Source organism: Aythya marila (genome assembly GCF_965140915.1).
Source record: "Aythya marila genome assembly, chromosome: Z".
In the NCBI taxonomy this organism is placed as follows: domain Eukaryota; kingdom Metazoa; phylum Chordata; class Aves; order Anseriformes; family Anatidae; genus Aythya; species Aythya marila.
The window spans coordinates 376,301-403,004 of NC_139080.1; the positions used below are offsets into that span (position 1 = coordinate 376,301).

At 39.3% G+C, this 26,704-nt stretch overlaps 1 protein-coding gene across 5 annotated transcripts in view; it reads left to right on the top strand.

Annotated features, from left to right (window-relative positions):
* LOC309890183 (alpha-protein kinase 2-like) overlaps window positions 1-26,704 on the top strand; it is a 70,044-nt gene that overhangs the window by 25,364 nt on the left and 17,976 nt on the right. For 3 of the 5 annotated variants that reach the window (XM_082783827.1, XM_082783826.1, XM_082783825.1), the window contains 5 exons: window positions 1,013-1,287; window positions 1,411-1,499; window positions 4,515-4,732; window positions 7,571-7,619; window positions 14,678-15,057. In XM_082783827.1, the coding sequence (XP_082639953.1) occupies window positions 1,013-1,287; window positions 1,411-1,499; window positions 4,515-4,732; window positions 7,571-7,619; window positions 14,678-14,912 (866 nt within the window). In that variant the 3' untranslated portion in view covers window positions 14,913-15,057. Of the gene's footprint in view, window positions 1-1,012; window positions 1,288-1,410; window positions 1,500-4,514; window positions 4,733-7,570; window positions 7,620-14,677; window positions 15,058-18,995; window positions 19,113-26,704 lie in introns of those variants that run through there. The other 2 variants (XR_014319389.1, XR_014319390.1) reach the window with 1 other exon arrangement.

A 26,704-nucleotide genomic window follows, 5' to 3' on the forward strand; every position in this document is an offset into this window, starting at 1 on the left:
AACAAGTATTACTGTATCAATTTCTCTTGAATATAAAGATCACTCAAATCAATTACTCTCCAAATGACATTGACGTGGTCATCTGTAGAAATTTTAGAAATAGAAAGAATAGAAATCTTATTCAAAATCATGTAAGAAATAAAAATCCTGTTTTCTTCTGCCTTTGCTAATGAACCTGTTTTTAATTTGGTGCTTGGTGTGCCAGACTGTAAATAAATAAGTAGATCAGCATGCTAGTCTTCAGCACTGGAACTTCTGTAGAGAATGTGGTTAGTACTAGGAGAGGCAAGTTTTCATTATGGTCATACCAGAGAATGTCTGAGACCTCTTTCAGCTGAATGCCTGTATGAACAGGTTTATAGAATCTCTTCCTGAAAAGGTTCCAAGCTGAAAGTTAAAACAAGCTCTGGTTGTATCAGCAAAAACCACCTTCCCCCAACCCCCCACCCCTCATTCTTCTGGCTTTCCTGAAAAGAAAAGGAAGGCTAGCTTCAGGAGAATGTGATGTGCCTGGAACACAGTAGGCACAGAACTGTGTTCTACTTTTAAATTCATGTCTACATACACTGCTGCACATTAACTTTATTACGGTCTCTGTCTTCCCAAAACAGCAGAGTTGGACGGATCTCAGTATCCTCTCAATGCCTCTTTAGTTCTCAGCCAGCTTGACTTACTTCACATTCATTTGAAGCTCCAGTTTGCAACTACCCTTACAGTTTTTAAATATTTGTTATATTTTCCTCTAAGTTTTGTGATACTTTCTGTATTCTTGCCTTATGAAACTGAGCTGCCGCCTTTCTCTGTGTTAGCTTTAGACAATAAACTATAGCAACAAACTATGTTTGGAGGAGGGATGTCCCAGCCTCATATTAGCACAAGTGAGGACACAAGTTCTGCTTCCATAGAGCCTACTCTTTAACCCTCTATAGAGAGATACATTCATCCTCCCATGTCCATCCCTTTCCCTGTGACTGCAGAAAGATGTGTAGAACAAAGTGGCATTGTGTTTTAGGTGTGGAAGAAATTGAATTCATGCAGCTCATGTTCAGAGAAGATTTCATCAGTGACAGTTATTTTGGTGGGAACCTGCATGGAATAATAGCTACAGAAGAATTTCACTTTGGTGAAGGCATGCATCGGAAAGCTTTCCGGAGTAAAGTGATGCAAGGCCTTGTACCAGTGTTCAGCCCTGGCCATCCCTGCGTTCTCAAAGTGCACAATGCTATCACGTATGGGACCAAAAGTAAGGATGACCTAGTTCAGAAGAACTACAAACTAGCACTGCAGGTAAGATTCCTCAGTCCTTTGCAAGCAAGAATTGTGGGGAAAAGCTGTCTTGGAAATATTCAAACAGCTGACCTATTAAGTGTTTTGAATAATATTCCATATGGATATCTCTTTGTAATATAGGAATGCTATGTCCAAAATACTGCAAGAGAGTATGCAAAGATATATGCAGCTGAAGCTGAACCTTTGGAAGGCTTTGGAGAAGTTCCAGAGTGAGTACCACGCATACACACACATCTACGTGTGCCACACAGTCCTGTGCCTCACTTGCCCACCAATTGCTGGGGATGATTTCTAAAGAAGAAAGAGGAGTCCTGTGAACATTTGGAGTCATGGCTTAGTAAATAATACTGTGTATCCAGGTGGCATGAGAGATTCCCTTTCCTTTAGAAAAAAGATAAGGAGTAAAGACAGTAAGTGGCAGAGATCTAGGAGTAAAAGGCCTGTTTACATTATAAATTTAGAGGAAATTATAGTCATGTTGGTGGAGAATATAATACTATTAATATCATCTAGTAAGAGCAGTAGGGAATAAGTCAGACCTTCCAACTTTCCCTTAAAAATGAAACCTTGAGAGAAATCATGATCACTCTGTAGCTGGTATGAAGTTACTTTTTTGGCAAGTTTTCTACGTAAAAGGAGGCTTGTCATGGAGTCATAGAATGGATTGGGTTGGAAGGGACCTCTAAAGATCATTTATCTCCAATCCCCCTACTGAGGGCAGGGACACCTCCCACTAGATCAATTTGCCCAAAGCCCCATCCAACCTGGCCTTGAATTCTTCTGGGGATGGGGCACCCACAGCCGCTCTGGGCAAACTGTGCCAGTGCCTCACCACCCATATATTAAAAAATTTCTTCCTTATATCTAATCTAAATCTACCCTCTTCTAGTTAAGCCAGCAAACCTCAACTCTGATTCTAGATTTTCCCACAGAATGGTCTATTTCATATCTGAAATTTTCCATTTCACAAATATGTGTACAGAATTATCTCTGCCCCTGAAGCTGGGAGATGACGCCTTGCAGATTTGGCAATAGAACTTTTTCAAAGGATTTGCTGTTCCAGTGTCAAACTACTGTGTAGAGTTGAAACTGCAATGGATGGTTGACATTCCATCTGCTTTGTTTCAAGGATAAGACCTACGTGCTTGACAGCAGGCTAGATCTGTATCTCCTTTTAGATGATACAAGGTCTGCTAAGCTGCAATGATTTACTGAAGAAAAAAAATAGAGTTGTGTTCTCAGCAGTGTCCATAAAAAAATCAAGTCAATTGGCTCGAGGATCCTATCCACAGACAGTTAAATAAAACATTTTAATGCCCTGACTCAAGCTGCAAAAAAACTAAGCCTTTGCTAACCAGATACAGTGTGCAGTTTTCTTATTGCAAATTATTTTCCTGTCTTTACTAAGTAGGATAATTGATATCCATGCTATTCACAGTGGCAGCCATTTTACGCAGAACTGAAAGGGAAGAGGAAGGCTGGACCAACTCCATTTGGATACTTTGTGTGCAGTGTGCATGCTCGGCATTGCTGTTTTATTTTCTTTGCAGCTCTTAGATAAAACTGTCAGTGTGATGTTGCTGGGTTTGTGAGGGAAAAAAGCAGACCAGAGCAAAAAAATGAAGCTGTTACGTAAGCCTTATAAAGATAGCTATAGTCTTAGAACTGTTTCGTAGCGTTTTTCAGTGAGTATTTTTGTAATTATACAATAAAGTTTGAGCAAAAACCTTGTGGCTGTAACTGCTTCTACACAAAGGTTTCTCAAAAAAACGTAATTTCAGCAGTACTAAAAATGCAACCTCTGGAAAGGTTCCTTAAAGCAACCTTTTTGGCATTAGAAATAGTATTGGAGATGGCAGTGAAATCTTTAAGTGAAAATATTTGTGCAGGTCAGCCTCTTTTCTGGAAACATATTGTTCCTGGTAAAATTTCTTTTTTAGAGATTTCTCTAGGTGTGGGATATAACCATCTAATTTTAATACGAGAGAGAGAGCATGCACTCTACAAAAACGAAGTCTGGTGTAAATAGCAAGCACACAGAAGGTTAGATCTGGTTGCTTTATTCTAAGTAATTGGCTGGAAGACAGCAGTTAGCAGAGAAAAGAGATGATGTGCGCATACATGTTTTGGTTTGCTTTTTGATTTCAAAATTTCGGGGCTTGATTACTTTCTTCTAGCCTGTCCTTGTCAGAGCAAACTTTTATTTAAAGGAGCACTTTATAAGGGAAATAGAGCAAGGGAAAAGTCATCTGCCTTCTCCAGAGTTGGCTTTAAAGCTACAGCCTTAGCCCATCTATGCACATTTGACTATAGAAGTGAGAAAAGGATAGAGAGAGCACTGCCATATAATGAGCAGCAGGCTGGCAGCTAGACACTTATAAAGAGACAGGAAGGAGAGAGAAAGGGATTCTGTGGTCTTAATACTGCTTATGATACACGCACAGTGGAGTTCTGCTAACACTTCTATTAACCCCTGACCCATTGCTTTTCCTTTAGTCTGGCTTTAAGAAAGCAAGCTACTAGAAACCTGTTTCACGTAAAACTGGTCACAGTCATCCCCCCATCTGTTCTGAGATAATGGCAGGAACACGTGTCAGCTAGCTGATAAAGTATGTTCATAAAGTAGTTGATAAAGTGACGAACTCCTGCTGAATGGCTTTCCAAAATTACCTCACAGCAGTATTAAATTCCACTCTAATATACACTGATGACACTTTTTTGCATACTTCTAAGGTTTTAATTTTGGAGATTTATACTGTAATATTAGAATGTTGCCTAGTAAAAATGCTGAGTTATCCCAGTGTAAGCACAAGCAGAAGTAGTCTATCTGTGAGGTAAGGTACCACACTGCTTCTCCAGATAGCATTAGCTCTGGCAACCAAGAAGTTCATGTTGCCAGTGAAGCAAATACTTCCTTCCAACCTATTGTCTTTCTCACCTTATATTCAGTCTTTCTCTCTGGGAAGACCCTGAAACTCCAAGCAACATTTTATTTGATTTTATTATTTTATTTGATTTATTTGATATTTTGTTATGATGCATCTTTAGATATAAAGGGACCTAGCTTGGATTTCTTTGTCTTTCTGGCTAAACTAGGTCTCCTGGTTTGGTTGACTTGGTTGCTGTTCATTTACTCTCTGAGATCACCGGCTAATTTGTCTGTTTCTTACTCTTTCCTTGCCAGAGCTCAGCGTGTTTTATTATTTTTCACCCTTTCATTTCAGGATTATTCCTATTTTTCTTGTTCATCGCCCTGCTAATAACATCCCCTATGCAACAGTGGAGGAGGAGCTGATTGGGGAATTTGTGAAATACTCTGTCAGGGATGGCAAAGAAGTCAATTTCCTGAGGAGAGACTCAGAGGCTGGCCAGAAGTGCTGCACCTTCCAGCACTGGGTGTATGAGAAAACCAATGGGAGCTTGCTTGTCACTGACCTGCAAGGTGAGTTGTCTGAGGGGGAACAGTAAAATGGCTGTGCTCATTGTCAGATCCCATAGCTTCAGGGCTTCCAGGGACTTACTTCTGAGCAATGTTATTCTTGGTATTCTGTGGCTTATTGACAATGCTGAAAGTGCTCCTCCTGTATCCTCGTAATGGGCAGTCTCCAGCTGGGGACAGTACCCTGGCCCACAGCTAATAATATTGTTAGGGCATCTTTGCACATAGGTGTGCATACTGTGAATTGGTTTTGCTTAGGAGATTTTAGACTACACTACAGGGTTGCCTTATGCAGGATGTATGCAGAAGCAGTATTCCTGTGTTCATGTGGTTCATCTTGTGTCCTATCTGACAAATCTGCTTTCTGCTACTCAGGGTGTATTTATGGCTTGAGACTGTCAGTTTGGCAACTCTGGATCATGTGTCATGGAGCTGTGTATACATGCCATCACTCTCTCCATGAATAGATGTCCGATACTCTTAAATCCCATGTCTTGTTAATCCCATACATGATATATTGTTTACCCTGCACCCCGGAAGCTCCAGAAGTTTGTGTCTCTCAGCCTTTTGGTTTGGCCTTCTTGGATGGTCTTACCAGGAATTCAGGAGCCTTCCAAGTGCACTAGAGGGCAGTCCGCAGCGTAGGGCTAAACTGTTAATGTATATCTCAACCATTCTGTGATTCCGTGATGAAAAAGTTAAGTGCCATAACCTCCAACAGCCCTTGTCATCCTACATTGTGCCTTATTGAAGAAGTAGTGTGCCACTCTGATTCCCTCTCCATCAGCATGTTGCTGTTTGAGCCATTTAGCAGCAAGAAGTTGGGAGCAATGCTCAATCTGAATCTGTTATGCAAACAAGAATGTCTCATAACTGGAATTTTCAGTGAATGTTTATGCTGCCACAGTAAAGATATAGAGCTGTGTGTGGACCCAGAGGCATCACAGCAATACAACTACATAACAGTAACTCTACAAGATTAGTTTCATGAAAACCATCCCTCATGATTAAAAACAAACTGCTATACAAAACTTTTTATAATTCTTCAAATTGCAGTTTAAGCTACTATAGTGCCAGAGGAGGCAGACAAATTATTAAATGGGGACATCAGATGTATTTCCACTGAAATCTTTTTCAGTATAATTTAGGCACTGAGACTTACTCTTTGCAAGTGCCTTTGGCAAAGCAAACAGAGAAGTAATACAAGTGTAGATTTTTCAGACAGTTCAAATAGCATGTGCTCTTTTTATAAAGAATCTCATGCATGTCAGAGTGAAAAATATGAGAGAGAGAAAGGATATTTACTTTTCTAGCCTCTTTTGAGTGCACTGTATTTATGTGTGTGCGTTACCCTAGGGAACAGAAAGAAATGCACGAGTTCCCTACTGTGGTAGCAGCAGCAAACACATATTGACCTATGCAGTAGTATGACATTTATCTATTCAGCAGAGAAAGGGAATTTTTAACTAGCTTGAATCGTTGTAAGAAAATAGTTTGGAAAAGGGAAAAATAAATCTTACACTCTTAATGGGAGAGTTGTCCTTCCACATGTCTTCTCAGTAAATCAGAACACTCAATATGAGTCATCTGGTTGATTATCTCACCTCCCAGATGTTAATGAAATGCCTTGTTGGTTAAAGATTTTCAGTTTTTAATAACATCCTACTCGTTCGCTTTTTCTTATATTTAAATACTTATCAACTGCTCCACATTTGGGTCCTGGTTGGGTTTGAAGAAGCAGATTCCTTCCAAAAAAGAATGGTGAAGAAGTACACTCCTCACAGACACCAAATGCGGTCCTTATGCTCCTATGGGTGTGACTCCCTCTCCCTGCTCATATGCTGGGCCTGTACCCAACACAATATGCATACGTGTACTTGAAACAGAGAAAGGCAGATGCTGGCTAAAGAAATAGAGAAATACTTCCCGTATTGTTTAACATGAGAAAGCAGGAATCAGCAACATCTAAACGAGGCCCCTGAAATAATTAAAAGGGAGAAGAAAGAACAACAGCCTAGCCTGAGGGAAGGAAAATGACAGAAATGGTATCTGAACCTGTACAATGATTGTTTACAATGATTGTTGCCACAAAAGGACAACGTACCTGCTGCTGCTGAAGAGAAACAGCCTTCCTCTATGATCATCCTGTCATTTGAATATTTGGCTGCATTTTTCAGTTGAGATTTGTGAGAGTGTTCTCCTAGGAAAATGGTCTTGAGACCATTGTTTTTCTGTACAGACAAAATGCGTACTACAGAACTGTTTTTTGCCTATAAAGAAGTCAACAAAGGGACAGGATGAAAAAAAAAAAAAAAAAAAAGTTTTGGAAATACTGAAGTAGAAAAGGATCTGGGCATTCTCATCCAAAAAGTAAAAACAAGGTTGACTGACCAGGTTGATTAGCAAAGCAAATACAAAATTCTTACTGATAAACATTGTGGTGCAAGTTTTGCAAAGCACCAAAAACATAAACCTGCAAGTGAATATAGGCAGGTGCATAAGTGAAGACTTTAAATCTTTCTTAAAATGCAGTCATGAAAGTGTATCCCTCCTGCCAGTGACTATCCAGACAGGAAATAAGTTATGCTCTCTTTGTAACTTTGCTATCTGTAAATGACTGTAATGAGTTTGACTTCTAGTGATACAGAGCACAAACATCTTGGTTCTAATTGGGGTACATTAAAATGTTCAAAAAATAGTGACAAATTGTTAAAATGAAAAAAAAAAAAAGAATCAGTAAATAAAATAATACTTAAGGCTTCCATATATGGCTTTTTTGAATCTGAAAATATTGCAGAAATTCTACTGTAACACAAACTCTGTTTCCTTGATGTCTTGTAGGTGTAGGAATGAAGTTAACTGATGTTGGCATAGCAACACTGGCCAAAGGGTGAGTGAAAAATTGCTTTGCTACAGCACGGTTTTGCTTTATGCATCAAACTCACAGTGTAAATATTTTGCGGGAGGGTCCGTTGGAAATTTATTCTTGCTTTAACTTTGGAAGAAAGCAATATGCATCAGACTCTTTTAAACTCCTCTTTTTGTTCATGTTTACGGGAACCCTTCTATAAGGGAAACACATTTGTTTTGTTTAAAGGGATGGATCTACACTGTAGATTGGGCTTTGCTTTTGCTTTATGCCTGCGTTAAAATAGGCTTATTCACAGGGCTTCTCAAGAATGAAATCAAGGTCTCAGGTAACTTACAAACAGGCTACTTAGTATGTCAGCTGAAGGAAGGTAGGGCTGAAAAAGCAGGGCCAACACAGGCTCCAGCCTGGGGTACAGTAAAAGACCTGTTGTTGTCTGTGCTGTCCAGAGCTTCTGACCACAGGAAATATTTCTGATTCCAGCATGCTGTTGGAGCCAGAGCTCGAGCTGAGCTTGCACTCTCCAGCACCTGCCCCAGCCAATACAAATACAAGTGCTTATACATACCTAGCCCTACTACTAGATCCTGCTGCCAGTAGCTCAGATGACCCTTTCCCCTTTCTCTGTTCCACTGAAAGAAGAGAGAAAATCTGCCACTGTGGGATCTAGAGGAGTAGCCCTTTTTGCAAGGACTACATGGGGGAACAAAGCTAAAATCCCTTTTGCAGCTAGCAAAAGTGTCAATGCTTTAGAATATGTATTTCCAAAACGAGCTTTTACAGAGGCTCTGTTTTCAACTTAGAACCCTCTGAGTTAGTTTTTCTGCCTGTGGCGAAACAGAAGAGAATATCCTGAGTTGCAAGGGACCCAAAAGGATTGTCGAGTCCATAGTAGGCAGTGGCCATTAACTTTTCTCGAGCTTGTGTTCTTGTCAGATACATGGGTGGAAGGAAGATGTCTATTCAGATTTGTATAGACCGCTTACCTGATATAAAGAGGAAATGTGTTAAGAGATTTTCTGGTATGTCTTGCCCTTCTCTCTCAAAGGCAACAATTCTGAGCTATAACAAAAGATCTTTTCGTAATACTTAAGGAGGTCCATTTCCTAGTAGTTTTGTAATAGCTTTGGATCTTTTGGGAAGATTTAAGCATAGGTATAAAGATACAGGCCATTAATGTTCTAACTTTCTTTCACTTCTCTTAAATTTCTGTTAATTAAAGCTTCTGATTATGTCACAGATAAACAGAGCCACTGACAGAAATAGGCAGTGAAGGCAGCCATCCGAATCAGCTGTCTGCTGGAAAGGGAAAGGGGCAGGGGGCAGCAAAATAGCCATGGTCCTACTGTAGTCCACTTTATCTGTACTATTGCTTGAAATGCTGGCCAGTGGCAGCTCTTTCCTGTACAGAGGGAAGAATCTAGATGCAGCATTTACCACTGTAGGGAAGGATGGTCACCACTGTCTATCCCAGCTCTTGTATTGCAACAAGAGCACCGTGACTGTTCCCCAAGCTTGCTCGCCCCACGGGTTTGCCTGTTTCCCAGATCTGCCTCTTGGGAGAAACAAAGATAAAGAGAATGAAAAGCACACTGGTTAATATTTTTTTATTCAGAGGCTCACCTCTTACCTTAAATATACTATATTGTTTTCCCCGGTAGTATCAGATTGCAATGAGATCCAGAGATTTAATGCATACTGTAGTGATGTACTTTGTGTTACCAGTTTGAAGTTATCCTGGAACATGCAGTGATTCAACCCTTTAGTCATTATGGCTACATAATTTTTCACCAGAAAAAGGTACTCCTTCCAGTATGGTTTTCTGTAAGCACATTCTTTCTCCAATGACTATATGTTATTCTTCCCACAACGCACACACACTTGGCTGTGTTGTATTGTCAACATTCTGTTTCCTGGCATCCTACACAGCTTTCTGGGTAAATGCATGTGACAGGTGCTTTAAATTCTTATTCTTCCTTTAGAAACTGATAGAAGAAAACAGATTTGATCACATGTACTCAGTCCTTATACTGAAACGGAACTTGTTTATATATGCATGGTACAGGAGAAAAGCCCTCACAACGTCTTATATTATTAAGAATTTGACCACAGAATATTCTGGGAAAATTCTTAATGCTTGCAGGCTGGCATCCCTTCAAAACTTACGTGGGTTTACTCTTTTAGCTGAAGGTCCGAAGTTAAATCAGTTGAAATATCTTTTGAAATGAAATTGCATCGTCCGGTTGTAAAACAAAGTCATACAAATTTTATTTGGGCAACACTGTTCTCTGGAATCAGGAGATTTATAGAAGGACTTCAGCTGATGTCATCCAGTTCACTATGGGCAATTACTCATATAAAAACACGTATTGGCCTAAGGAAGAGGAAGGTGAAGTGAGAAAACAAATATACAATGCAAGCTGTAGTAAGGATCATCTCAGTCATATACAAGGGAATTCCCTTCATGTATAACCTCTTAAAAATATTGTCACTTAGTTTGACATATAGCTAATGATATTGCTATAAGACAAAAAATAATTTCTGGTTCTGTATCTTTCTTTCATGCTTCTTTCCCAGAAAGGACACCGCTGCATTAATAATCTGCCATTTGATTTTTAATTCACTGAACCTGAATGGGAAAAACAAGTACAGAGAATTCATCTGTAGTACAGGTTATTGCTACCTTTGGTATTGTACGACCATGCTAGTGAGAGATTTTATATCTTACATGTCGGGGTGAACATACATAGTCATACTTAACCAGAACTTACAGTGCAATTCTGTTCTGTTTTTAACAGTATTGTTAGAGAAGACACAAAGCTGACTTTTAGTTACTATTGCCTATACAAATCCCCAGCAACCACTCCTTGCAGAGGTTATGACCTCACCAATCACAGTTAGGTCCTCCAGTTCTCTAAGCATATACTGATTACATCAAGGCAAAACAAAAATATTCTTGGGAAATGCTTCTGTGATCCTTGGTGAATGTAAACAAAATCGTATTGTTTCTTCTTGGGATGGAAATTAAATACAATTCTAATTTCACTCTAAAATTAAACCCATGATCCAGGGAAAAAAAGAAACTGAAAAAAAATCACCCCCCTTCCCGCCTCTGTGCTCATAGTGTAATCAAGCTGACAAATAATCTAATGCCATGATACAAACTGTTATTGATGGCTTTGCAAAAACAAATATGGCAACTGTCATGAATTATTCATGGTCATTATTTTTCCCCCAGTGCTTCTTGTAAACCAAGCGTAATAAACAGCATATATTAAATTTTCATACCTATATTCAGCATTGCTCATTACCATTAATTTTTTATTTTTATTTTTTTGGTTCAGACTCATATTCCAGGTCTGAACAAACATTTCAGAATGAGTATTTATGTATCCTTTGTCTTTTATCTTTCCTTTCTTTCATGTGGAGAGATGGTTGGTTTCAACAACTAACATCCTTCAACACAATTATGATCTTTTATCCTTTCTGTGGCTGTTTTATCAGTGAATAGGAAAGCAAAAGAACTGACAAGCAAAATGTAGTTTATCCAGTGCAGTGAAGTAGCCACAATACAGTTTCTGTCAATAAAAGGTGAAGCCTAACTAGAATCAGGAAAGCCTGGAAAGTATTTTTTTTGAAGTAGCCACTGGGGTGCACCAGAGTCAGGAAATGCTCCTTTAGATATGATATTTAGTACATTCGTTGAACATATACAAGAATAGTACAACCTGGTGACTGGCTTTTAAGTGTGGGCAGTGAACCACTTTAGCAGCTGTGCAAATTGTCCAGGTATTTATCCAAGAATGGTGAACAAAAAGATGAAGGAAACAGAAACAGAGTGACCCACAGGCATGGTGATTAACAGGAGTGCTGTTTGCCAGAAGTGGATCGGAAAATCTGTCTGATTTCAAGACTGTGACGGGTTTGGCTTGACCCAACATGGCAATGACAGGCACTGGGGAGTTTAAGCCTGGGGACAAATTCAGCACTCACCCTTCACATTTAAGGAGAATCTGGTCTGGGCCGGACCCCAGTTGCCAGCTTTGAGAGCTGGAATTCTGTCTGTGTTTTGCTCACCAGACATCCAGTCAGTGAATTAAGAGAGAAAGTTGTGTAAAACAGAAGACCTATTTCTCATGGCTTGAAATAGTCAGTGGGCTGGTGTTACTGAATGCAGAACACGTGACAGCAATATGGACCATGCAATTTGGAAGACATTCACTAATGCAGACCTTCTCCCTATTACACATACCAGAAGCTATAGCAGCATGGAATGGTTTGAATTAAACTCACAAGTCCTGCCAAATTACAACAGGGCTGTGTTCATTATGCCTGTACAGAAAAATGATGCAGTCTGGAAGCATCCAGGGAGGGCTGTGTGGAATCGGTGACTAACAAGCAGCAAACAGCTGAGAGATCTCAGATGCAAAGCTTTGGTCTCACATCTCTAGATTAGTTTCCTATGGCCCACTGTAAGAACTGGAGCTGTGTGCATGTTGCAGAGCCAAGCTAGGCTCAGTCATGCCTCTCAGCTTCCAAAATGGACAAAGAATGTTACCTAGGCCCCATCTGTAGCACCAAGATCAAATGCAAATCTGTTATTCGAAGAGAAGGGAAATGAAGATGACTATTTAGGAGTAAAGCTAGTGAAATGATGTTTTTAATATAAATGTTGTCCCTTGTTCACAAGATATTTATGTTCTTACCTTTTTTACCAAAAATATTGGTAATATTTGTTGAATTCTGAAGCTGAAGTTAGTTAGACCATTCAGTTGTTCATTTAAAGCGTCTCTTATAGTATTGTATGAGCAAAAGCTACTGATACTGCTCTTTGTCTAGACATTCCTTCAAAGACATAGAGGAAGTGACAAATACTAAATACAGATGGGAAAGCAATTTGGACAGACCTTTATTTCATGAGAAAAGTGGGATAATTTTGCTCAACTTTTTCATGCCAGGATTATTTCCACAAATAAATGAACATTGTCAGAATTTTATAGCTCTTGAGCTTTCTGTGAGGGAGAAAACCCCATGAAGAGATTTCCTTTAGCTGCGGTAAAATGTCCACCAAAGAAAAACAAATGAGAACAAGACAGTGTGTGGTGCAACCACAAATTAAAATAACCATTATCCCCTGCAGCAAAACTTCTTACTGAACTGCTAGCCCTGAAGATTCTTTATCATTAATATTTCTGCCAGCTCAGCAGAAAACACCTACACAACCTGCAGGAGAAATGAAGGCTCTTAATCAGTCTTGCAGCAGAAATGGAGAACTTCAGATACCAGAGTAAGCAGATGCTACCCAAAGGCTGCACAGAGCTCCTTATCTGCTCAGATAGGTAATTGGCAGCTGCATCTGTGTTACACACGCTGCTGCAGCATCCAGCAGTGACACACCATGACTGTGCAAGGTGTTGTAACAACAGCTGCTTGAATTATTTGTTGCCACTGGCACTTACTGGAAAGATCCAATGGTTTGTTGAATATTCGTGGTAAATTAATCAGAATATTTCAGTCAAAGTTATTGCCATTTGCTGGCAGTGTATTGCTCTGCTCTGAGTAGCTTCTGGAGTCACCATCAATGCTTGATAAGATTCTCTTCCTGAGCACAGCCAGGTTTGTCTGGGAAAATTATGTTCTGCTGATGGCTGTAGTAAAGGAGCTCCAGTATAAGGTCAGAAGTCTGTTACTTCCCCAGAGAAGCAAGAGAACACTTCCTTCTCTTACTGAGCCTCTGGTATAGTCATAGAATGGCTTGGGCTGGAAGGGACCTCAAAGACCAGCTAGGTCCAAGCCCCCTGCCATGGGCAGGGACACCTCCCACTAGATCAGCTTGCTCAAAGCCTCTTCCAGCCTGGCCTTGGGCACTTCCACGGATGGGGCATCAGGCAGCACTTCTGGGCAGATGTGGAGACAGATATCATCCCCCCCTTGTTTTGTAAGGAATTTCATTATATTTTCATCACTGGCACCATTCTTTTTTAGGAGAAAATTTGGCAAAACGTGTTGCAATAGAGATGTTTATCCATCTAAGAGTTTGAATGTCTCAGAGCAATGGTATTTTCTTTAACACTGTGCAATCTGCATGAGAAAATAAGTTCTCTGGAATGCTGTACAGGGATCATATCGTGTTAATTTCAGTGCTAAATCTTTTTGTTTGTTTTGTGCAGTGATAACTCACAATATACATCTGAGGACTTTGTATGTCCAGTGAACCAAGAGAATAGGGTAGAAGACAAGCTTATTAAGATGACCAGACAAGAAGAGCACCCTAGTGTTTCTTCTCCCTTTTCTGCCTTGTCAGTCTGGCCAAAAATGACTCCTTCAAAAAGCAGGTGCAAGTTTTAAAAAGCTGCCGCAGCCATTGAAATGCTGATACAACTTAAAAAGCAGGTACCAGAGGGAAAGATAGCAACCAGAAGAGGGAAGTATGTGCTCTGTCTTCTCCCTGGCTTTTCTAGCCTGCTGAAGAAGGGAGAGGTAGCAATGGGAGATAGTTGGTGGCTTGAGAACTGTGAAGGCTGGATGAGGCTGCTTTCTTGAGGAATCCTCCTTACATCCTTCTTCCCCAAGAGGCATGGCTCCGGGAGATCTTGTAGTCAAATCCTGAGCGAGGGAAGAGCATAGCAGAGAAGTTATTTACACGCTTGGATGAAAACAGCCTCCAGTTCTGACAACACCTCCTGCTGCAACCTTGTCTCTTCCTGGTAGTCAAAAAACACTGTTTATAGAGAATGATGTATGATGGATTTCATTTGTATATTACCAAGGAAAAGTTAGCCAGCAAACAATTATGTTACCAATGAAATAAAATGAAAAAGAATAGCCAGGCTGCAGAGCTAAGCCCTATCAGCCCTTTTCTGTCTTCTGTCACTGCTTATTACCTGGTTTCTTTCACATCTTAATGGCTCACTTTGCATATCTGTGAAAGAGTTAGTGCTTCTCAAAACAGCATGGGTGGAAGAGACTTGCTTAATATTGTCAAGTTGCTTTTGAGTCAACAGTCATACTCTGCCTCCCCTGTGCTGAAAATTAATCTTGAAATCCCATTTGGCTTTGTTTTTTCTTTGTTGCTACAGATACAAAGGTTTTAAAGGCAACTGCTCCATTTCCTTCATTGAGCAGTTCAGAGCCCTCCACCAGTGCAATAAGTACTGTGAGATGCTGGGGCTGAGATCTCTCCGATCCACTCATCAAAAACAGAGGAAACCAACATCCACGAAAAGCAAAACTCTACCAAACTCACCGACTATTAAGAAAACAGTGCCCAAGAAAGCAAGAGAACCTAGAGACTTCATATCTTCGGAGCATTAAGTAGCACTGTCCCATCTTGTGAAAACTTCTCTTGAGGATATGTAATAGTGATAGGCACCAAGGCTCTGATGGGAGGATAATGTTGGTCTTTTACTAATGACGTTATTTTGAAGTCATCCTGATGCTGATGCCAGCAGCAAAAAAAGGAGCTGATTCTATGGCGTAGGTACCTGAGATTTAACAATAGGGCAAGGTTTTGAAGATAAATTAAGCCATCTGCCTGGATTGTCTTACAACCCTTCTATGTATTGGTATCTGTATGCTTTGAGTCGTGGCCTCTGAGTGCACCATGGGTTGCTGGAGAACATCTTCCTTTCTGTGTGTCTGTGCCTGTGAGACTGTGGGTTCAGCTGCAGTGTAAACATCAAAATATTTAAGATGCCACTTAGTAAAAGTTTTGCACAGTATTGTTGTTCAGGCTGCTCTGGAAAAGTTGTTTTCTCTCCCAGATCTTTGCATGTTGTAGTACTGCTATATTCCTATTCTGATAATATTTTTCCCTACTTATATGTCCCTACTTCAATACAAGACAGAGTTATTCTCGATTGGACATTTGTGCCTTCTGTCCTACATAAAGATGGCTAGGATCTTTAAGTTTCTCACAAAGTGATGTCGTCATCTTAAAGATGGACAATGTGTGATTCTCCATAGAATTCCTTGCTTCCCAGGAAAACTTCTTTGACTCTACAGTTAACCCTGTGGCGCAGTCCTTTTGCACTTGCACCAATCCTATTGTAAGATAGAGGTTTGAAGTCTGCATGTTGCCAAAGAGCTAGCATCTGAAATAAGCCATTACATATGGAGAGTATTTCAATACCTTGAAACATTTTCAACTCAAATAATACAAGGGCTTTTATGTGAGAGTTGTTTCTGAAGGAACATGAAAGGTACCTTGAGCCAGCGTGTGACTACTAAGGAGTAGTCCAGACTCAGTACAGCTATCAGAATATATCAGAAATCAGTACAGCTGTATTACAGAGCTAAACCTTATGCAGCTGAACAGGATTTGTGCAGTATCACAGCTAGTGCTGCTGCACTGTGTTCCCAGAACCTAGGGCACTGCTGGGTGTGACACTACAAAAATGGTTTTGGAGGAGTTACCTTGGCTCTAGCATGATTGATGCTGGACCAGGGTTAACAAAGTTAACAAAGGGTTTGTGTTCATTGGGTGTTTACATGTTCTCACTTGTGTTCTTGGCCTTACCTCTCAGCTTTAGCTGTCCCTCAATAAAGGTAATAAAGTCTCCTTCATATGGTACTGATCTAGCTCGGGTCTGAACCCCCACCTTCCTTTTCTACCTTTGAAGCACCTTGCTCCTCAAGCTTAATGTTTTCTGTGCTCCTCTGTCCACCATCTCACTCCCGCTTCTCCTTCATATTTTCTATCGTTGACTTTGCTCCTTCCCTTTCCTTGTCACTGTGCCTGATGTTTATTTTGGATTGGAAGGGGGAAAAAAAGCAACTCCTCATAAATGGCTGTCAGCCCATCTGGGGTGATCTGTGCTTCTGGAATGCAGGATCTGGGGAACTGCAAGCTGAAACGACATTGGTAAGATCCAGAAGGCAGAAGGTGACAATGTCTGCACTGTGTTTGTCTCTAGCCTTGGCACTCTGTAGAACCTGTACCATCAGGACTATTCCTGAACAGAAGAGCTGTTTGTGCAGTCATTCCTGCATCTGGCTAATAATAAAGTATACTCCATGCACACAGGTGTGGGCCATCCCTGGTTTAAACTTCTCATTTTTGCCTAGTGTGTAACCACTTTGAAGCTACTAAACAACAGGCTTTGTATCTAGCTGTGTATTTTTTACTGCCTCAGAAACTCAGTTTTGAAGATGGGATTGAACTGCTGACAAGATCACCCTAGTTAAATTAGGCTACAAAGGAAATTTTTACACATTTTTATACATTCTGGAGTATATATTTTTATTTAAAAAAGTAAATGTTAACATCCTTGAAATACCTAGAAATGTACTGGACAAAACACTAAATAATACTATGTGTATTAGAGCTCAGGAGATAATGCCCATCTCTTAGTTCCTATGATTTAAATCACAAGAACTTTGACTTTTAAATTACCCTCTCTTCTTCATTTTTTTCCTACAGTCTTTGTTCTCCCTGTAGGCAGTAAGCTTTATACATGTATTCTTCCCTATGCAAGAGTGTTCCTGCACTGGTTAGTCTGAAGACCACAGGATTATTCTCCATTCAGATATCTTTTATTGCTCTATCAGGTACCTGTGCAGAGGGGCAGTGCAGGTTTCCAGAACAGATGAAAACAAAAGGAAAAGGAGACTACAAAGAGCAGTTAGGATATATATAAGGCATAGGGAAACTGCTCTGTGTTTCTCTGTGAAGTCCAGAGGTTGTTATTATCATTTGAGGTGCTGAGAATTCTTTTTACAAAAATCTGGACTAGAACTGAATTTTACTGTACAATATTGTAGTTATTCTGTTAGTTTTCAGCAGTATGCATTGCTAATGACTATTGCACAGCAATAACTCCTGGAAGAAAACAAGGTTTAGAGAATAAAATTAAGTAACTTACTGAGCATATTCTGTTGGGAAAAACTGTAATGAAATTGGTTGTAAATGGAAATGCTGTATAATATATGAAGGATAAATATATCTTCCAACAGCAGTCTACACATCACTTAAATACAGCCATAGGAAGCTTCCTATTCATTATGTGTGCCTGATTACTTAACAATCGAAATTTGGCACATGCTGATGAACCGTGAACATGCTGAATTATGGTTACCACTCTTTGCAAATCAGAAAACAATATCCTGTGAACCTAAATCTTGGATTATTTAATGGAATTTAGGCTCCCTGTTACATTGTTTGTTCCTGGCTTTCATTAATCCCTTTGAAAGTTCCCACAGTTGATTCTTATTCTTCACAAAAGTTTTCAGGAGAACTTCTATGAGGAAATTATGTCCCTTCCCGAAACAGCAGGTTCAGAACATAAAATGATGGACTTGAGCATAGTGCTGAAATTGTATATACAGTTGTGATATGGAAGGGAACAAAGCTGCAAGCATTTGAAACGTGAATAAATGTTGTTTCCAGTTGGGTGTAATAGCTTTTTATCAACATTTTGAAAGGTGTTCTGTTTGAAAAGTGTTACAAGCATCTCAGTCAATTAATGTTTGAAACCTGTATGTTTGAATGGGGTACCAAAATAAGAGCCAGGGTTTGACTACATCAGGTAACTGGCTTCAGTACTCTATTGTCACGGTCAATCCAACAGGCAAATGAAAATCCCAAGCCAGCCTTGTTTTTCAGAGGTAGAGTAATTACAGCTGCATCGACTGCAGTGAAATCCACTTTGCCAACACTGGTGTTACGATCCCTTCAGAATTCTATGATTCTGTGATTCAGATGATTCTTGTGTGCTTTACAGCGCGAATCTGGAAATGCACAGAGTTATGTATTTCCCACGTATTATTGTGGGTTTACTTGTAAAAGGAGTCATCCTGACATGTAGAAAGCTTATTTATTCCACAGCACAGTAGGAGAATGTATTGCTACAGTTCATATACTTTTCTGAATTGATGTCTGATCTACCAGTAGCTATTTAGTGTGATAATGGCGTTTGATAGAATGGACACAAACACCATTGTCACACTCCACAGCTCTCCTAGTAGACTGTTAGTCCATGGAAGAAGTAACATGTACACATGCAGACTTCAGCATGGAGACTTCAAAGATCTGCAAAACACAGAGAAAAGACCATCAGTATGCATACTTAATGTGGCACATCAGGGTTCTCACCAAGGAAGTGGGAGATAGGATTCAGCATTTTTGTCTCAGCTAGCTGTAGACATCTGAAAGCTAAGTAGCTTTAAATGTGCCTTTATAGGCAAAGGAAACTGACAGGCACTTTTAGAAAGTCATCAGTGCTGCCCTAAGAGACAAATTTATGGAGAGAGGGATGAAGCATTCTCTGCAAGGACTTGCACCTTTCTCTTATTGATGGAGATAACTCAGAATAAGTGCTTGACTTCTATAGATATACGTTAGATCAGAGTCATGATGCTAAAGACTATATTTGTTTTCCATATACTTGTTTTTGATAGTGTTTTAGAACCAGCCTACTTAGACAGCAAGTTGGTCTTCTCTTCCAACTGTTTCATTCAGTGCAAGATCTTCTGTGACGCTTCACATCCAACAGTGAATTAAGCAGTGTAACTAAGGTACATTATTATTGTTTCTTCTTCACGTTTTTTTGTTTGTTGTTGTTTGACAAGACAGAGTACATTTCTGTGTTTAACCTGCAAGTCTAGTAACTTTTCTGCACATCCTCAGTAAGTATTAAAAAAATGAAACTGTAAAATTCATGAGGAGTGGTCTAAGAGCATACAAAAAGTTACTGAGTGTCATCTTCTGCACAGTGATTTCTTAAACCATGGGTATTCAGTTGGATGTTATGATCACATCTGAATACTGCAAAGCAGCAGAGAAAATAGAGAAGGAGCCCAGAGAAGGGAGGACATTAGAATTAGAAACCATTAGGTATCCTGTGCAGATAGAAAGTAGCTTTGTGAAAGTGCAAGCCAGCTAGTGAACATTCATTATTAGCAATAACAAAATAAATTACTAATTGATAACACTAATGAAGCCTACTAACTTCAAGAAAAAGGAGGACTACGGAAAGTAAGTCCTATACTCCCCTAGAATTGGATTAAAAAAAAACAACTCAGGGAGAGCAGAGTACATTAAATATTAATTTTCAGTTTTTCAAGAATTTGGTAAGATTTTATATGTGCTTAGTTCAGCAATGGTTTCTTCTGGCTACCGAAGGCTTGAACTTTTTAACTCAGAAAAAATGCTGTATGGACTGGCTGGAAGCACCCTTCTGATGTGTTCATGAGAGGGGAAGGAGTTGTCTTTTTGTGTCGGGACAACAGAACATATTAGTATTATACTTTTAAAACATCCATCTAATTTTTTATGCTTAGTAAATGCATTCACATTTTTATGTATTTGGGAGTATTTTCTGCCAATATATAAGAAAGCTACACCTTCTTATAGTCTTCTGGATCCGATAGCATTTTAGCAATAGAAAATGTTAAGCAAGTTAAATCATTCAATGGGTAGACTTCTCAGATCCTCAAAACTCCTCCCATGGGTTTAGCCTTCTTGTCAGTCTCGTTTTTTTAATGTTTCCTAATTCACTCCCCTGATGATGTGTCATTCTCACACAGTAACAGCCTTAGCACCTGTGCTTTATTCCCAGTCTGCTGTCAGCACTCGCATTGTACGTTACAGCTTAGAAACAAAAGGGAGAGGCATAAATCTCTATCATCAGCTGTTTGTAAAATATGTTTGACAGAACTGAGGCATATCAGCTGAATGTGGTACAGCTATGGAGGGAAATCACAGTTCTGTACTTGTTCAGACCAAGTGGTCATTACTTTAAGTATCAGCTTTAAGGAGAGACATTCCCTAGCTTGAATCAGGGCATGCTGCAGTTTGTGAGAAGCAGAGGTCTGTGTGCCCCAAAATAAGAGCCTGTGTATGGGCGACTGCCACTAGGTCAACTGAAGCATTGGAGGTAGAGGGGAGTAGGACATGGCTCTCTGCAGGAAAAGCTCCCGCACAGAAACCTGATCTCCAGGTGACACACGGATTGAGGGGTACTACAAAAATAGCAGCCCTGGCTTGAGAAAGTGGAATGAAATAGCAGAGAAATGGTAAATAGCAGAGAAATGAACTGCCACTAGCTGCTTACCTTGTCAGATTGTTTTGTGTTTTGAACATGATTATTACAGATGCTCCATCATTCCCACCTTTGTCAAAGAAGCAAGCCTATAAATGCTTGGGCAGGGCCAAAACTTTTCCAATTGCTTTTTATCTTTGACTGACTTTGTGTTTTGAGTCTGCATGTGCTGTGGGGAAATGCATATGCAGAGTGGTTGGACAGATTTGCAGATCCACAGACAGGTCAGGCCACTGTGAAATCACAGCTATGAAGGAGTCACCTCCAAAAGAAGGAAAGGATATGCAGCACATCCTGTGCATCAAAGTGGCACTGAGTTTTTTGAATTAATGACGGGACACACAGTCACACCCAGAACACATTATGTCTAGTCAGGATGTGGCTTGCTGAGGTCCAGAGACTATTTTTCATAAATGTGTCTATGCTTTAGCTGGTGATAATTAGAAATTAATGCCAAATAGACACACATACTTTTACATTGTTTTCTAACTCATACCATAACCATATAAGTGGTTTCCTCCTTTCCCCACGCACATTTTACTTGGCATTATATCTGCATCAGAGAAGAAAGGTTACACAAGATCCTACTCTAAGTTCGCTAAGGTAAAGTTGGACAGTCACTGACATACACAGTGCCAAGAGCAGCAGCAGGGAACTGGCAGATGAGCCTTTAGGCTTTCTTGTGAAATGTTTATGTCAGTAGACAGCCAGATAACTACAAGCAGGCAGTTTTATAGTTCCACAACTACATGGAAGCTGCCAGCAATTCAACAGGAGTATTTCCATGGACAAAAGGTAATGAAAGAAAGAAATGGCCACCATCTAAAAGTACTGCAACTCAGAACAACAGATTAGCACAGGGAGAAAGCAAAAAATAATCAGCACAGAAAAAGAAAAACCTACTTTTTGCTTTTCTTCTGCTAGATGTTCATATAAAGAATACTACTAGAATGTTCCAGTTGAGAAGATCATTGTGAAGAACAAAAGAATTTTTAAAGAAGTATCTGAATATGGATCACAAAAATTGTCCTTTTTATATATTCAGACTTGGAAGCATTCCTGTAACCCTGGTGAAGCCTAGGCGTGCTTACTACCAACTTTATTTTTTTCCTAAAGCTACCTAATCTCTTTAATAGAAAGTGCAGGCTGAGATCACCATGTACAAGACATTAAATCCTGTTAAATTACACAAGCCACAGGCATTTGCAGACATCTTGATATGCCAAAGTGTTTATTATTCAAAACTCATTTACACTATTTAATTTTTGTTAGTACATGTTAGCATTTCATTTTCTGTACGTGAAGCAAGCACAGGAAAGCACTTACCATCTCACACGACTAGCAAATGATCCCATGGTGTGTCGTTAGGATGTGTCAGAACTGAGATTCTGTTGTATGACATTTTGATGACTATCACTGTATTCTGATCATTGCAGATCTTGGTTTTCTTTTACGAGTCACAGCAGTGGTCAGCTGTTGAAAGCCTCTGTTTCCAGTGGACACCTTTGCCTTGCCCTTTATGGGATCCTGAGGTTTTAAAGTAAACAATTCATTCTCTTTCCGATAAGACATATTAAAATATTGATCTGGGGGTGGGAGATGGCCCTCACTGCACAGAGCCAGAGTCATCTTCAGTCAAACAGATTGAAGAACAGGGGAAAAAAATCCTTGAAAGCTCCATTTTCTCTCCCTTTAGAGACGACATATGTGGGCAGGGAAAAATGAAAAATACTTTTTTTTTTTTTTTTTCAGCTGCTTGTTCTCCTTAACCCCAAGATGCAGTGTTTACTAGGTCTTCATATTAATTACTTACTTGTAGCAAGAGTGAATTCATCAGTCTAATCTTAATGTTCACTGCCGGACTTTACCAATCTTTTTATTTTGATTTACTGTCTTTTTGTGCAGGAATTTTCATAACTCTGCAAGAGTCCATTGCATTTTTAATTAGTTTCATTTTCCAACTCACCTATGAGATTAAGGAAAAGTCTGACTTCAGTTAAACCTATCTGAACACTAATGACAAAAATGCTGCCTAATCACGGTGTAGTTCCAGTCTCAGATACACTAATAACATAATAATGGCTGCAGACATGAATAAAAGAGAAAGGTGTGTAACTGTGCTTTTTGTGCAATAAAGGAGCTATATTTAGAGCAGTCAAGAATAGTTTTTTTGCCTTATGAAAAAACTGCAGAATCATTATTAGAGATATAATGACATAGTTTTCTAAACTTAGTTTTAAAAGCAACGTCAGTGTACCATTTCCAGTTTTGTTAAAGTTTTTAATTAACACAAAGCACAAATGATTAGTGCTAACAGATGACATGTAGTAGGGAAGTGGAGAATGAAATGAGACAGAAAAAGAAAAAAGCACGTGCCTGAGTGTTGGCTTTAATACTCTGCTCTATATGATAGAGTATTGAAGAAAGTTATTGAAATTAAGAATTTTGTAAGAACACAATCCTAGTCACTTACTCGTAGGTTAGAAGCACCTGTAATCTGTGCTGTCTAACTTCAGGTGTTCTATGAGAAGGGAAACCATGGCTACCTGCCAAGCTCAGCTGGCTGTGCAGCTACTTGCATGCACTGATACCATCTCATTTTCTATCCTTAAAAAGACATGAACTTGAGACAACTGGGAAAATTCTGGAGTGAATCACAGTCATCTGATCGCTTAACATCAACCAAAACAGGATATATTAAAGTCTTTAGAAGCATTCCCACTAACTTCTAAAAGATCAGGATATGATCTACAGCATTTGTATGTATGTATATTCTTTGTGTATGCAGACATCTTGTGCAGTGAGACCTGACTGTGACATGATTATTACTACTAAAAGACTTGCGTTAAAATTAGGCAAAATATACCCCCAGTTACAACTGTTGTTTAGGGTCCCAGTGATTAGAGCTTTTCGATGGTGCTCTCAGCCTTTGTGTTACCTTCTGCCTTTGGTCTGTTCAGGAAACCTGCTGACGCAGGGACTGCTTTTCATTTGGTACTGATAGTGCTTGTTGTCAGTGAGAAGTGTCTTAGCCGGGATATGTACATGCACACAGCATGAAGAAGATGGAATTAACAGTAGAAGCAGCAGCATTAGTAGTAGGTCATAGTCTGCTTATAGTACTAGAACAAGTCTAGGGAGAAAAATGTACTGAAAAATTACCTGTATAATTATACCAGAGTTCTGGGTGCAAACAACACATGCTGCTCTGAAAATATGAAGATACATCTACAGCAGGTATCTGGCAATAAACTTATAAATAAAAAGAGGACAAAACATCTCAAAAATAAAATGTCATCCTGTTCTCCAAAAATAATAGAGAAAAACTAAAATGTGCTACATTTCTGTGCACAAAAGAAACACCACTTACCCAGTGTTTTGGGGGATATGTTTCTGTATAAAAGCTCTTTTCTTCAAAATGGCAATCTGCAATTGTAAATGAAGTACACATGAAGCCACAGATGAGAGTCTGAAACAGAATTGCAACATTCATTACTGTTGCAGACTGGTTTTGGTCCAATTCTGTGAAATTAAATGCCAAATTATTTGGAAATTCTGGAGAAAAAAAAAAAAAAAGAAAAAAAGAACTGGTTTGTTTAAATGTCAGCACAGGTGACACAAGGACAAATAATGCAATACACACTGCACATTCATCCAAGAGCCAAATTCTTCTCTTGAAAAAATGTAGGTATGACCCCAAGCAAAATTATCTAACTTCGAAGTTCATCCTAACTTTGAAGTTGGCACTGCTTAGAGCACAGAAGTACTCCCTGTGACCTCCAAAGGTCCTTTCCAACCTGAAGAATTCTGTGATTGTCTGACTCCATTTTATGTGCTCTGCTCCTGTTTACTAAGGGGTCGCTGTACAAACACTGAAATTTGGTCCATGGAAGAATTCTTTCCTATCATTTTTCTTACATGTAATATGGAGGATATGAAGTGTGAAATAGGTATCTGAGGAATGAAGTGCTTTCCATGTGAAAAGAATGAAGGAACAACTGCAAAATTGTGGGAATGATAACTTACCACAGAAATAAAAACTGGATTTTCTATGTGGGGAATTTTTAACAATAGGATGAAGGAGATGGGCAACTGGACCCTCAGCTGAGATTCTGGTCTGAAAAATGTGATGCCGAAAGATGTAGAGATTTAAAGGGAAATTACTGAGGCACCAGTCCAAGGAGATTCCCATCCTGTAGTCCTGTGGAATAGATATTTAAACATTTTATTTTACTTTGCTTACTTAGATTACCAGCCTCAGAATTTAACAGTTATACTGATGGCCATTCGCATATGAGAATTTGAGCTATTTTATGGCTTTACATTTATGGCTTTACTCAGCCTCTATCTTTAATGAGCATACAGTGAATGCCTTTAGAATTAAACTTAGCTGGAGTTGGCTGTTTTATCTATGGAAAATTTTACAATTCCCCAGCTGTGGGCATGGTTTAAAACTTTCAGACTAATCTTGGTCAAAGTTTTAGGCCACATCATTTTATGGAAAAAAATGATATGAAACTAATGATGTATATGAATTTGTCCCTTTGCTATAACATACTAATTTCTGTAGAGCTATTCAGATTTTTGTCAGTTTAGTGTATGACCATTACATTTGTGAGAGGAAATTGCTACAGGAATTACTGGGCTGGAAGTGGGCAAAATTGGTATTTGTTTATCATTTTATTACAAATTCCTACAATATCCCAGAGGCAACAACCTTCATGAACATTAAAGGAAGCACATTTTCCTGGCACTAATACTACAATATAATAGGCAAAGGTAAGGCATATATAGCACTAGGACAACTTAAATTACAGCAGTGAAAATGTTGTGACCCTTGTTAGTCAACTGCAAGGGGTTAAAGATTACCTATGCTGGTCATTCTGACTACTAGATAGGGAAAGATTAACTTAAAGCATTATAAAGTAGAGCAAAGGTATTTAACCTGGAAAACATGATCTCTCCTGATTACTTCTGGGGCTCAGTAAACGAAATTGATTTGAATTTCCCAATCATCAAACTCATTACATCAGTTCTAGATCATCCTGGCATTCCTCACGACAATTCACCATCTGACAGATCAGACACAAAGAATTCAGGTTGAGGATTATCTTCAGATTAAGTAAATTAGTACAAAGTCCAACTAACAATGTACCATCAATGAAATTTGTGTGTTCCCCCAGCAAAACAGCTGTGGATAGAATTTAAGTAATTTGTTGTAAGCAGATGGCTAACACAGAAAACCTGTGTTCATTTACCTGACCCTAGGAGCAACTCCTCACCCACCAAGAATACCACTCCCTCAGAAAATGTTGTTACTTTCTTCTTAGCTTTAAGTCTTTTGCTGAGGTCAGTGATACTGCTTCCATTCATCTGAGAAATTACTTACCAATCAATTAATTACCATTCAGACAATCAGATATTATCAAAGACACAGAACTTCATTTTTCCTGCCAACCACTTCTGCAACCTATGCATTTCAGGCAAAGCATTAGCCCTATAAATCGTGAATCTCAGCAGATCGAATTATTTAGTAATGGACATTTACAATGAATGCGAGATAAGTTTTTTGTAACCTGTCTTCCTTCCTAGATGCTACCAGGAGGTCTGCAGACCTCCCCTCTACATACAGCTAGCCGTAAGCACTGAGTGGTAACGGCCCTAAAATTGCCCTGCTCCTGCCTTGTACAAACTGGTACTCTGAATTTGGGTCAGTGAGTATCGGTTCACTGTGCTGCTGTATGATTTATTTTGGTCTGCCAGTCATCAAACACATAAAACTTAGTAGAACAAGTGTTTCTGTGATCAGAGAGATTTGTACCACCACTTCTCTCTTGGCCACAATTTCAACTCTTTCCGTACTGTGGTAGATACTGACATGTTACACACATGGGGTCCAGAAAGTGTAATCTTTGATCAGTAAGCATGGGCTAATCATTTCAAGACTAGAGCTCTAAGTCATTTTGGAGTCTGAATCCCAGTAGTGTTATTGCCTTCAGAATTTGCCACAATAAGTCAAATCTTTGCTCAGTAGTGGCTAATGCCACCTACGTCAGAAAAGAGAAG